The sequence below is a fragment of the Mustela putorius genome, unplaced genomic scaffold (genome assembly GCF_011764305.1).
Source record: "Mustela putorius furo isolate JIRA1106 unplaced genomic scaffold, ASM1176430v1.1 tig00001130_pilon_pilon_pilon, whole genome shotgun sequence".
Lineage (NCBI taxonomy): Eukaryota > Metazoa > Chordata > Mammalia > Carnivora > Mustelidae > Mustela > Mustela putorius.
This window is the reverse complement of record NW_025421584.1, coordinates 626563-640757: the sequence shown is the minus strand read 5'-3', so window position 1 is coordinate 640757 and position 14195 is coordinate 626563. Positions and strand designations below refer to the sequence as shown.

At 40.3% G+C, this 14195-nt stretch overlaps 1 protein-coding gene across 4 annotated transcripts in view; it reads left to right on the top strand.

Moving 5' to 3' along the window:
- MPP7 (MAGUK p55 scaffold protein 7) overlaps positions 1-14195 on the top strand; it is a 287917-nt gene that overhangs the window by 233151 nt on the left and 40571 nt on the right. For 3 of the 4 annotated variants that reach the window (XM_004779351.3, XM_045087410.1, XM_045087411.1), the window contains one exon: positions 4287-4457. The exons of the other annotated variant lie outside the window; for it this stretch is intronic. In XM_004779351.3, coding sequence (XP_004779408.1) covers positions 4287-4457 — 171 coding nt within the window. The remainder of the gene's footprint in view (positions 1-4286; positions 4458-14195) is intronic. 4 annotated transcript variants of the gene reach the window in all.

Sequence of the window (14195 nt, the reverse complement as noted above, 5' to 3'; positions counted from 1 at the left end):
TATGTGTATGGAGCGCTATAAATATGGAAAGTAGACAGGTGTCTGTGGATCAGGAGAGCACATGGTCATAATCAAGAAGACATGAGGGAAGGGGGCTATTTACATGTAAATATTGTACAAGATAGAACACATAACCTTAGAGTATCTTGTAGCGGGGGATAGCGAAAAGATAGGGCATACTAAATTTTTCTGTCGTGTTTTGTTAAAATGCTTTACTACTTTAATAGGTACTTTTAATATTTAACATTTAAACCTGGCTGTAATTTTAATACTAGTCTTTATATTTAAATATTCTTCTCTAACAGCCATTTAAACCCTTATGAACAAGCCCCTTGTTTTTCCCTTTTTTGCTAGACTGTGTGCGGTGGGAGTATAGGGAGGTAGAAGTTCCTGCCTTCCCGGTGCTTTCAGTTAGTTGGAGACATAATCAAGTACTAATCTACAGCTAATATATGTAGGTATTTACCACCTGCCCGGTACTGGGCCAAATGCTTTATGTGAATTCTTTGTTTAATCTTTTAACAACCTCCTAAGGTCGATACTCTTATCCTCATTTTAAAGTTGAGAAGTGAGCCTTAGAGGAGTTTTTTAAATGTCGGCAAATCTCATACAGCTAGTAGGTGTCAGAATCTAGACGCTGACCCAGACTTCGCCACCTCTGGTCCTCAAAAACAAAGTTGGGTTTTTTTTGTTTGTTTGTTTCTTTTTTTTAAGATTTTATTTATTTCTTTTAGAGAGTGAGCAGGAGCAGAGGAAGGGGGAGAGAATCTCAAGCAGATTCCATGCTGAGTGCAGAGCCCGATGCGGTGCTGGATCGCGTGACTCTCAGATAAGATCTGAGCCAAAACCCAGTTGCTTAGCCGACTGAGCCACCCAGACGTGCCTGGCCTTCGATTTTTTTTTTTTTTAAGATTTTTATTTATTTATTTGACAGATAGAGATCAAAAGTAGGTAGAGAGGCAGGCAGAGAGAGAGGAGGAAGCAGGCTCCCTGCCGAGCAGAGAGCCCAATGCGGGGCTCGATCCCAGGACCCTGGGATCATGACCTGAGCCGAAGGCAGAGGCTTAACCCACTGAGCCACCCAGGCGCCCCGGCCTTCAATTTTTAACACTCGGTACTGCTGCTCTAATAGGCGTGGTGTGGTGACCTGCCATTTCTCCTTGTTTTTGTGAGGATTCTGGGTCAGGATGCTGAACCTTCACAACCTGTGGGAATTCCAGTTGCTCAGTCATCGTCACCTAGAAAACTGGTGGGAATGAGATCAGGACCGTGTCACCGTGCATGGGCAGGTGGCATCTGTACCATCTGTGCGGCCAGGGAGCAAGGACGCTGCAGGCCAGGATGGTCTCCAGAGCTCCCTTTAGCTCTCTGCCTTTGCGTACGCCGTGTTTTGTAATTACGCCTGCCCCTTAGAATTTTCTCTTGTGAAAATAGCAAATGTGCCCTTCTTTCTTTGTTGAAATTTACAGTATGAAGATGTGACAGGGGTGAAGTGGGGTTTTGTTAATTGCTTTTTTATATTACTTGAATTTATAAGACTTTTATCAATCACCTGTTCTGTACCAAGCCCTGGACAGCAAGTATCATCACCAAACCGTCCTGTGAGACCATAGTCCCCATCTTTGATGTCCAGAGAATCTCACATCAGAAATCCGATTACCTATACTTTCTCCTACTATTTCTTTATTGTTTATAATGAAAGCAAAAACGTCAGTTAATTGTAAAAATGCAATCAGGTAAACACTTTACTGAAATTCAGGACTTAGCTGGGATTCGTGGCTCAGAAATTTTCAGGTTTTTCCTTCTGGACTTCATTTGCTGTGAATGAAACATTTCTGTCCTGGTTAGATTCATTCCTGGGTCGTAAGTTTGTAGGGACTTGAGGGAAACCCTCCTCTCCCTGTGCAAAGAATAATCATGAGGAAATTTCCAGTTCCACCCACTTACCCTATAACTGCCTTCCACGAGACAAGAACTGTGGGAACCTGAAGTGAGAAACGCTGGAATAGCAGCATCAAGGAGTTAGGAGAGCTGGCGTGTAGTCTGTGCGCTACACCCGACGCCATCTACTGCTGCATTCCTGGGTGGGCCAGCCGTCACAGGTGACAGAGCTGGGGCGGGGTCAGGATGTCATCACTGATTTCTGCAAATTGGTACGAGAGTTGTCTGAGAAGCATGTCACTCAAGCACTGGGAGCAGTTGTAGGGATTCCCCCACTTCCGGCGTAGCATTGCGAGGACTCCCATGTAAAGGAACCCTTTTCCTACGTTCTCATGAGTCTTTCCCAATATCCGAAAAAATATAAGAGATTAATACTAATTCCCCAATGTCCTAAAAAAAATACAACAAGAGATTAGTAATAATCAGCTTCCCTTTGACCCTTTATAGAGAAGTTTGAACTCTGCCTGCATGAGTGGCTTTGGAATAGACACTTCCTCATCCTAGGGCCAGGTCCGCACATTCCTCATTTGCTATATCTGCGTCTCGTCCTTGGAGAGATACCAGTGCTTTATTCCCTGCCCTGTTTGCCTTTTCCTCTTTGCCTTCTGCCTTTGATACGAAAGCTTGAGAGTGATGGACTCTTGTCCCAAATCCTTTGTAAATCTTTTCCTTCAAATAATCTGAGTACCTGCTCAACGTCAGAATGATTCATGGTGGGCCGTAGAGCTCTATTATCAGGTGAACATTTCACCCCCTTCTTCTTCTTTTTTTTTTTTTTTAAGATTTTATTTATTTATTTGACAGAGAGAGATCACAAGTAGGCAGAGAGGCAGGCAGAGAGAGAGAGGAGGAAGCAGGCTCCCTGCTGAGCAGAGAGCCCGATGCGGGACTCGATCCCAGGACCCTGAGATCATGACCTGAGCCGAAGGCAGCAGCTTAACCCACTGAGCCACCCAGGCACCCTTATCACCCCCTTCTTAATATCTTGGCTGATTTCTATTAAACTGAATCCATATGAATTTATGAATCCATAAATTGAGTGTTATGACTCCAGGGTTACTGATCATTGCTTTTAATATTGGCCTTTATTTTAAATCCTGGTAGTTTCTTAAATGCTTAATTTCTTAAATACATACTTGCATTTCTTTCTAGAAAGAAAGGGACCCAAAGAGGCGATTCTTGGTCTGAGTTTAGGGAAATCTCTGATTGATGATATCAATACCCAAACAAATATATTCTCTTTTCCAAGGGAATATATTTTTATATACTTAAAAATGTACTTGCATTTTGTTTTGTACCATGGAGCTGATATGAATATATATAATATTTCAGTAGGTAGAACAGTTTTCCTTAAAGTCTGGATTTTGAGGGTTAGGTCAAGAACTGACTCACATCTTACCGAATTTATACTGTGTTGTATGGATGAAATCATGCTGTGTGTGATAAACATCACTGTTCTAGAAAGGAAATAAGTCCCAAACAACGCAACAACATGAAGAGCAAGTAGAATGAAATGGGGGTTGACTGGGAACAAGAACATTTGCCTTAGCTTTTTAAGCCCATGTGTTTAATGACAGCCTTGAGCTTTAAGCACTTAAATTTATTGAAGTACTTGTACAGTTATTTTAGGAAAAGATCATATGATCTGTTGATAAGAGTACACACTTGAGACTATGAATCTTATTCCTAAAATTCAGTAGGCTTCGAATTGTAAAACCATGGACTTTTCCATAGGAGAAGAAGAACCTGGACATGGTCATTTACTGCCCCTGCCCCCCAATGCTGGAATCTTGTAAAAGTCAAAGAACTTGCTCTTCTGTTGGCCCGATCCCTGTTTGGTGTGTGTGACACTGAGCTCTCCCTAAATTAGTTTCCTTTTTATTTAATAATAGGTGCTTGTCTGTGCCACAGGTATGTTGTTAGGTTGTGCTTACAATCCAATATATTCCAGTATTTTTGAATGAGGGAATTCAGCATTTATATTTTAAATGTTTCTTTAGTGCTTTTAACTTTCTCTTATCAACTGTGTTCAGTCAGTCCATGATAAATGATTTCCAACTTATTTGGCTTTATTACACAATTATTTTACTCATTGATTTCTGAGAACTCTATGGTTTGGAACCAAATACAATATTATTACAACTATAAAAATAAATGTTCAAGAATTTTCTTATAAATTGTTGCTTTAGTGAAATTGTGTAGTATCTGTGTGTTTTTTCATACTAAATGTACTTGTGACAAAAATCCAATCACCTTTTGAGGGTTTTTTCATTTTTGTGTTTTGGGAGGTTTCTTTCTGTAATTCTTATTACTAAAAATGCATATATATATATGGTTTTTTGCAGCTGGTTTTAGGAGAAGTTTTCGTCTTAGTAGGAAAGATAAGAAAACAAATAAGTCCATGTATGAATGCAAGAAGAGTGACCAGTACGACACCGCTGATGTGCCCACATACGAGGAAGTGACGCCGTATCGGCGGCAAACGAACGAAAAATACCGGCTTGTAGTCCTGGTTGGTAAGTGTGCCTTTTGGGTTAATTCTGATGAAAGCGAGATAGGAAGAATTTAACTTCAAAGAGCATGGTGCTTGAAGATTTCAAACCAAAGAAAATCTTTTTTAAATTTTAAAATTTTTAAATAAACATATTATGTATTATTAGCCCCAGGGGTACAGGTCTGCGAATCGCCAGGTTTACACACTTCACAGCACTCACCATAGCACATATGCTCTCCAATGTCCATAATCCCACCCCCTTCTCCCAACCTCCCTCCCCCCAGCAACCCTCAGTTTGTTTGGTGAGATTAAGAGTCACTTATGGTTTGTCCCCTCCCAATCCCATCTTGTTTCATTTTTTCCTTCCCTAACCCCCAAGCTCCCCACTTTGCCTCTCAACTTCCTCATATCAGGGATATCATATGATACTTGTCTTTCTCTGATTGACTTATTTTGCTCAGCACAATGCATTTCATCCATGTCGTTAGCCGGTCTTCTTGAATGAGCTTTGGCAGTTTGTGTCTTTGAAAGAATTTGTCCATTTCACCTAAGTTGCCAATTGTATAAGCATAAAGTTGTTCACAATATTCACTTATTATCCTTTAACTCTATGTAAGTTCTGGAGTATTGTCTCCACTTTCCTTCCTGTTATTGATAATTTGTGTCTTCACTCTTAAATCAGGTGTATATTGCTCCATAATAAGTTCTTAGAGTTCTCGTGTGGAATTCTGTAGGATTCAAAGTTTAAGTCTTCATAATCTGCTCCAGTTTACTACAAACTTAGTGACTTTAAAATAGCACATACTTATTATTTGAAAGTTTCTGCAGGTTAGAATTTAGAGCATTCTGGCTTGACTTGGCTGGGTCCTCTGCTTCAGGATCTCTTATAAGGCTTCTCAAGTCTTGACCACAGGTAGGTTTCTCAGTTTGAATGTTAGACCATTGAAGGATCTACTTCAAGTAATCCACCCTCAGTTCCTTGTGATGTGGGCCTCTGCAGCGTGGTAGCTTGCTTCATTGGAGTGTATAAACTGAGAAGGCAAAGGAACAAACCATTCCATATTCTGTTGATTAGAAGCAAATCACAGATTTTACTCACAATCAAGGAGAGTGAATTGCACAAAGGTATAAAAAACAGGAGGATGGGGATCATTGCTGGCCTTCATAGAGTCTACCTGCCTTTTTCTAAATTTATTGATCTTTTATAAGACCACTTGTATATTGAAATTGTTTTTTTCTTTTCTCAATTTTGCTGATTTGTGTTCTTTATTATTTCCTTGTTCTGCTTACTTTGGACTTATTTTTCTTTTTTTCTAGTTTTATAAAGTTAAATCTTAGACTATTGACTAGAAACACTTAAAAAAATCTAAGTGTTATTAGGCATAAATTTCAGTTTCCCTCTAAGCACTGCAACCAGCAAATTTTGATCTGTTGTATTTTTATACCATTTCACTCAAATAAGAATACTTTCTAATTCCCTTTGTGATTTCTTTGATCCTCAAGTTCTTTAGATTGTGTTATTTAATTTCCAAATACTTGAGGATTATCCAAATATCTTTCTGTTATTGATTTCTTGCTTAATTTCATTATGGTCAGACAGTATGCTTTGTATGATTTCAATTCTTTTAAATTTATCAGATTTTTGTTTGTTACTTTGTTTTTTGACCAGGACACGGTCCATGTCATTGGGTGTTCTGTGTGCACTTAAAAAAAATGTGTAGTCTGCTGTTACTGAATGGAGTGTTTGGTGTATGCTATTTAAGTCAAGTTTGTTGATGATGTTATTTAGGTCTTCCATATTCTTACTAATTTTTTGTCCACTTATTCTGTTAATTGTTGGGAGAGGAGTGTTAAATTCTCGGTCGTTATAGATTTGTCTATTTCTCTTTTCACATCAGTTAGCTTTTAAGACATTTAGAAACTCTGTTGTTGAGTATATGTACATTTGGGAGTATTATGTTTTCTCAAGGAGTTGACCTTCTTATTATGTGATGTCCTCTTTTATCCCTGGTAATATTCATTGTTCTGAAATCTGCTTTGTGTGATATATAACATAGCCACTAAGTTTTCCTTTGCTTATTGTTTGCATGCTACATCTTTTCCTGTCCTTTTACTTTAACCCAGCTATGTGTTTATTATTAAAGTGGGGTTGTTTGTTTTTTACAGATAGCATAGTCTTGGGTCTTGTAGTTGTCCAGTCTAATAATCTACATCTTTAATTGGTATGTATGGACTATTTATATCAATATAAACTATTGATATGGTTGAATTTAGGTCTATTATTTTTATTTTAGGCCTACTATTTATTTTCTGTTTGTCCCTTTGTATTTTGTTTCTCTGTTCTTTCCTGCCTTCTTTTGGTATCTGTTTTCTTATTTGATTTTTTATATATCTGATGACTTTTTTGCTTTACCTCTGAATGTAATTTCTCTCTAATTGATTTTGAGTGTTTTTTAATCTTTGATTTTCAGAAGTTGGATTATGATGTATCTATTTGTGCTTTGAGTTTAATGTGCCTGGGTTTACTTAACATCTGAAATCTAAATATTTATGACTTTCACCAAATTTTGGAAACTTTTGGCCATAATTTTTTCAAAGATTTTTTTTCCCCCCTAATCTCTTTCCCCTCCACTTCTGGGACTGTGGTAGCACATGTGTTAGACCCTTTAGTATTGTCTCACAGGATCCTAAGGCTCTGATTTTTGTTTTTTCAGTGGTTTTGTTTTTCAAATTTGACAATTTCATTTGGTCTGTCTTCAAGATCTCTGACTCTCTCCTTCATCATCACTGTGTTGCTCTGTTTCCTGCTGGCCAAATAATTATCTTTCAGATATTGTATTTTTTTTCTATTGTGAAATTGCTAACTTTTTTCATTGTTTTTTTTTTTTTATCAAGTTCAAGTAAGAGCTTAATTTTTACATTCATTTCAAGTGTGTTTAGTTTTGCCTCATGAAGCTTAGTTAAGATAACTACTGTGTTGGGTCCCCCAATAATGGGTCCATGGTCAAAGGAGCAAGACTGACACAAAGTGAAGGTCAAGCAAAGCTTTATTTCGTGCCAAGCATCGAGAATCAAACTGATTGACCAGGGCCATCTCTTGCAAAGAGGCGACGACTCTCTGCCTTACAGACTAGCTTTTAAGGGCAAAAGCCATGTGGTTGGGCCTGGCCACACACAGGTGACCAATGAGATTGTAATACTGAGAAAGCTGCACAGTCCTGTTAGGTCACACATAAGTGACCAATTGAATTACAGTTTACCCTATAGTAGATATTTGAACTAGCCTATCGCCTTGGTCAGAATTGGTGCCCAAAGGGCACCCAAAGGGCGGAGCCCATACTCCTTGGTAGCTAGGGAGACAGTATGCGCCCCCACTGATTGGCTACCTCCACTTGGCCTGACCCACCCTTGTATTTGGGCTTGGTTACCTGGGACTGGTTTCTGGGACTTGTTTTTAAGTAAGTTCCCTGGGGTTGGGGTTGGGGGGCAGGGTAGGGTGGAGCTGCTCTGGCTAAATAGGCCCTTACAATTGTTTATCCAATGATATTCCAGTGTTAGGCTTATCTTGTGGTTGGCATCTGTCAATTTATTTTATTTTTATTTTTTTTAGAATCCATCATCTGTGTGTGTTGAATAACTTTGTTCTGTATCCTAGACATTCTGAACATTACTTTGTATAGACTTTGGATCTTACTATATTCCTCTGGAAAAATGTTCCATTTTTTAGCAGACTGTCAGCCTGATTAGGCTTATTCTGTTTGCCTTAGTTCAGTTTTCAAGACTTTGCTGTGCTGTTTTGAGTGTATTTCTTGCATGTGGCATTTGTGTCAGACACTTACACAGTGGTTTTAATCTTAGTTATGCTGTTTTGGATTTGTCTCATGTATGAACATCTTAGGAGTGAGCCCACCACTTTTGTGGGGTCTTAGCACAGTCCACTGCCGTCTCTGAATGGATAGTCATCCTCCGGCAAAGCCTAAGAACAAAGAAAGAGAAACAGGGAAACTTCATCACTTTGGGGGTCGTCTCTCCACATCTGACATCCTTTTATACTCTGCCTGCTTTCATTTGCTTTTTCAGAGTCTGCACATTTTTATGTTGCTTTTTGTGTGCTGGCCAGAGGTTGTAATGGTGATCAGTGTGGGAGACAGGCTGTAGTGTGCTTATCCCACCAGAGTGGAGCTAGACCTCCTCAAAGCTTTAAACTCCTGTCCCAGATACAATTTGCCCTTCGTCACTGGTATATCTTAATCAGCCTTCTCAAAATTGAGTGCTGTTACCCTGACTCTCGTGTCTCCTGCTCAGAGTTTTAAAGGGTTATCAGGACAGAATACCACAGCACCTTCTAGACTACCTTTTAGTAAAATCAGGCTCCTGAAAATATGTAACACAGCATTCCATTGTCAGCCCCAAGTCACAGGTGATCACAGGTATTTTGGCTGTAGCTTTCCATAAGTGCTTGTTGTTTGGGTCCACAGTCACTGAATTAAAATTCACCTGGCTGAAATCTTCAGTGAAGAGGTTAATTGCGTTTAAGTTGCCCTAAATCCCCTTTGCCTATTGATCTTTGGGTTCCTGGCACCTGATAGTGGATTGAATATGGACTCTGTCCTGTGGGCCTCATGCCTTACTTTCTGACAGACATTCTGCTGCTTGCACTTCTCACTGTATTTTTACACTCCCAGCAGGATCCTGTAGCTTTTTTTTTAAGCCCTGTGATGTCACTCATACTGCAGTGACTATTCTTTCTCTGTCTCCTGCTTGGAATTCCTTAAGTTTCTGAGGCCTGGTTCTCAGCAGAGATTTTACCCTTTATCTCCCAGAAGGAGGGTTGCCCTCAAGATATTCCTAAACTGGAGATGCTGAATGTTGACCCTTTCGTTAAGGCCAGTGAAGATTCCCAGTTCCTCTGCGATGAGCATCTCCCCCACTCATGTTTCCTTACTCTTTGGAGTTTTCCAGTCTTAAGTAAATAATTGCATTATTTCAATAACAACCAAATATCCCTTTTTACTACTTAGATTTCTCTACCAGTAATATCTAACAATAATTTTCATTACCCTCTGCTGTTCCTAACTGCTTTCAGACAGTCTCAGCTGAGTTTTTAACTCTGTCTTTTCTCAAGTGGGTCCCGTGCTTCCTCTCTCCTGTGTCATAACAGTAACCAGTGTGTATTGAGTACCACACATTGAGTTAAGAGCTACGCATGTAGTATTTCATCTAGTCCTTGGCATGAGAGTGAGGTAAAAGCTTGTATCATCCTCCAGAAGAAGAAACTGAAGCACAAAAAGGAGAAGTGAGTTACTTTGCCCAAGCTTGTGCAGCTGCGAAGTTGTAGAGCTGATTCAGACCTGAATACTCCCAAGACCAGAACCTTCTATAACTGGAGCCCACGGTGCAAGAGCACCTGGCTCCATGAGTCCCAAACAGACCAGATTTGGCCACTTACACTGACAAAATCCAGAGGCAGAGAGAGAGTGGTGGTGAAGCAGGAAAATAATTTATTTCAGTGAGGCCAGCACTGGGAGGACAGTGAACTGACATCTCAAAGCCTGTCTCCAGAGTGCTGGAAAAACTTCTAGGTTTATGTAAGAAAAATGTAGTGGGACACAGGTCAGTGCACAGTGAAGACGAGGTCAGTCAATGTCTTCAGGTCAGTCATGCGGGGCCTGGCTGGCATCAAGGCATCCTTATTGCTTGAGGGGTAGTGTGGGTTCCCATCATGGGGTGCTTTGCCTTAGTCAAAAGATGAGTTTAGAGGCGCCTGGGTGGCTCAATCAGTGGAGCATCTTGATTTTGTCTCAGGTTTTAATTTCAGGGTTATGGGACCGAACCCCACATCTGGCTCTAGGCTCAACAGGGAATCTGCTTGAGATTTTCTCTCTCCTTCTGCCCCTTACCCTATTCGTGCGTGCACACGCGCACACACACACACACACACACACACTCACAATCTCACACTCTCTCTATCTCTTTCTCTCATAAATTTATTTTTTTTTAATGTAGGACAAATGGAGGTGAAATTGGGGCACCTGGGTTGTTCAGTCAGTTAAATGACCAACTTTTGATCTCAACTCAGGTCTTGATCTAAGGATCATGAGTTCAAGCCCCAAATTGGCCACGCATTTTTTTTTTTAAAGGAAGTAAAGTCCTCTTTCAGATCCCCACTGTCAAAACACCATTCCATTTCTATGGAGGGAAAAGGGACAGTGGTCATTTCTTCTGCAGTTACTTCCTACTGACCAGGGATGACATAGGGATTTTGGAATGGAGGATTTTGACAGGGTGGGGGAATTTCACTGCTTGAGTCTCTCCTGAGATGCAGAGTAAGGTAGTAAGGCATCTCCATGCTGGTATGAGTGGCACAGGCTCCTGTTTCACAAATAGAAAAAGTCAAACCACAATCAAAGAGAAAAGGACAAGAAGCATAACAGTGCCGAGCAGAGTATATTTCCATTTGGAAAGAACTCAATTAAGTCAACTGCTAAAAGGATCTAGAACCATGGCATCTATAGCAATGATGTGTCTACTTGAGTCTTTCATGGCTTCAGACACGTTCTTTGAGTAATTTGGAATATATATTACAACAGTCTGTTTTAATGAGAGCACAGGTTCCTCCTTGGGCTGCAGTCAAAATACCAATGGCCATCTGGTTTTGAAGGATGACTTTTTGAATTCATGTGGTTTCCTCATTTAGCAGAGTGACTGTGTACTGATTTGATTAAAGATGGCCACTGAATGGTTGGTTTAAGTCTCTGTTAATTCTGCATCAACAGAGCTGGCTTCTGGGACATATATATGGCAAGGGATAGAATCATCAAGAAGCCCTCACTGCCCAATGTCTAGCTTCAATAATATCCCGGTTATGAGGCATCACTGATAAGTGGCAGACTTCCCAGGAGATACCGGCATCCATAAGTGCCTTGTCCAGTTCCATCGTAAGGAAGGGAGGGCCTTATTTCCATAGCTAGCCCCATGGAATAGGGTGAGCTCTGGCTTTTGAGGAGCGATTTTGCCATTCCAGCCACATACCGAGACATAGTAAAATTGTAGGGACATATAATTATATATATATATTATATAAGATACAATGTATGATATATATGGTATATGTAATATCTATCATATAATTTCTACAACAGTTATAGCATTTACCCATACAATATAACCTAAAAAAGCTTAGCATCATTTGTATGACAGTGCTTCCCATCTAACTTAACTACCATGTAACTTAATAAATAAGCTTAATTAGTCAAGAAGACTTTGTTTAGAATATGAAGCTTGGGAAGTTTGTAAAAATCTCGGAAGGTTTTAAAGCACATATGTAAATAGGATTATAGTCGGTTATAAAACAGTCTTTATCCGTCTGATCAAGGTTGTAATGAGAAGGTGACCTAGTTGTGAGCAAATCTTAGCTCCTTTAAAATTGAGAAGCTTTAACTTTCTTAAGTAATCAAAGACCTAAAAAAGACAAGACATAGAAACTTTGGTTTTCTGAAGAGATTAAAAAGAAACAAAAACAAAACCAAGAACTCTGGTTACAATTTCTTACAGAGCAGACCAACAATCCAAGAAAATTTTATCTTAACAGACAGAAAAGCTAAATTTCAGTCTTATACAGGTATACTTTTAAAACTCATTCATTCCAGTGTTAGTCCTGACTGTTTATAAACTTATTTTCCAAAGATTCCCCTTCACAAACCTTCTATACCTTCCTTTTTCAATCAGATGTCCAAAGCCTTCTAACCACTACCATTTTAGGACAAAATTACTTTCTCTTTTCCTCAACAAAAATGTATTCCCATTCCTCGTACCTTTACCTTTCTTATCAAAAATACATCTTATTTCCCTTGTATATGGAGTAGCTTCCCTTTTTTCTAATAGTTTCAGTTATATTTATCAGAATTCTTCATGCTTAGAAACTTTAATTTCTACTAAAAACCAGGTGGTAAGCAATTGTGAACTGCTACATCAGAATTCTTCAGGTTGGAAATTAATGAGTATATTTCATAATTTCTGGAAACGTGTTTTTTCATAATACAGTCTTTTGACTAAGCATAAAATGTGTTTGCTGGCAGCCCCAAATTTATCTTCAGTTTCTCTATCATCGGAAGCCCAAAGCAGATAAACCTATATTCATTAATAAAGATTTCAGTAGTTTTTCTTATTTGGAAAAGACGTAGATAATCCAGGGGGTTCAAACCAACATATCATTTAACCGAGCAAAACTTCGAATTTTAGCGTAACAAAGATTCTGAAAGTTATACACCTTTTTTTAACATTCAGCCTACTTGCTCTTAACACTTACCCATGAAAACTGCATGAGATAGATCAAATTAACCATCGTTTTAAGTCCTCTTTTTGCTGACAGATTGCAGTAGAGATACCCTTCAGTAAACCTGGGTATACAATGTGACCTTTAGTAAACCTTGGTAGAACACAAGTTTTATATTTAATGCTGATAACTCTAAAGACGTGTCTGTTTGAATTAAGCTGCCCATCCTGAATTAGCTTTAATCCCCAATATGTGGCATCCAAGTCCACTAAAAAGTTAATCAGTTTGTTCCCCCTGGTCCGTGTCACTTGGGGCTTCTGTGGAAGGATCTGAAGTGGGCAGTTTAAGTCCGGAGGAGCCTCAAGAACCCTTCGTGCTTCTCTCTGAACCTCCTAAGGAAGTAGCTCAACAGCTAAGGGTGGTCTTTGATCCTCGATAGTGAGGATAAGAGGCATAGGAGCTGGTGGCTTTGGAGGCATCAAGGCTGGGGTAGGGGCCATCCACGGGAACCACGCAGCTGATGCTGCAGAGACAGGAGGAGGGGAAGGCAGAGGTGGAAGTGTCAGGGTACCACCAGCAAGGCTGATGGTGAATTTAAAGTTCCTTTATCTCCATGTCCTGTCTCTCCCTCCTGCAAAAGAGCTGTTTTCTCTGGTTGCTTTTCAGCACTGTGCACCATAAATTCACAATAGGTCTTCATGGGCTTCCTTTGGGAACAGAAGGAGTCTTCCTAGGCAGAGGTTCAGGAAGGACCCAGAAGCAGCACAGCTGTGACTCCATGAAGCCCAGAGTACCTGTTAGCATTTGTTCTTCCCCCAAAGTGGGGGGTATCCACCGACTACACCACACGGCTTCCTAGACAAGCTAAGAGAGCAAAGCCAAACCCCCTGTTTAGAGGCAGCAAAATGGGAGGAAGGAATCCGAGAGCCATTCAGTGGCCATCTTTCCTCTGAGCGTAACATACTCATGTCAGGCGGTGTTACAATGAAAATTCATTTTCTTCTTAGTCATAGGCTTACAACTAAAAGGAGACCAGTCAGCCAATATTTTCTCTAGGGCGCTCGGGGAGGGGATAAGAGCATTCTATCTTGTACACACAAACTTGGTGGCGGTCTCCCCAGATGTGGACGCTGGCTTCCCTTTTACCTCTCATCTGCTCTTTTTTCCAGCGGTCCCTTCACAATTGACAGGGACCCATAGTCACAACTCAGGCTGCACAAGCCTGAGCAGATGGGTTACGAAGTTCAGAAGTACCCAACAGCAGGGAACACGAGGACAAGGGCGGGAGCTGGTGTGCATTTATCAGCAAGACTTACCAGGAGCCAAATCTCTGGGGTCTGCTCCTGCTGCTTAGTCGTTTCTCGGCTTCACCAAATGCGGTCAAGGCTGTTGATGCCAGTTCAGGGAAAGAAAGACAGTCCTCGAAACGAAACAGGTTTTGGCAGCCGCAGAGGACTTCCTTCCTGTACTCCCCGCCCGGGATGG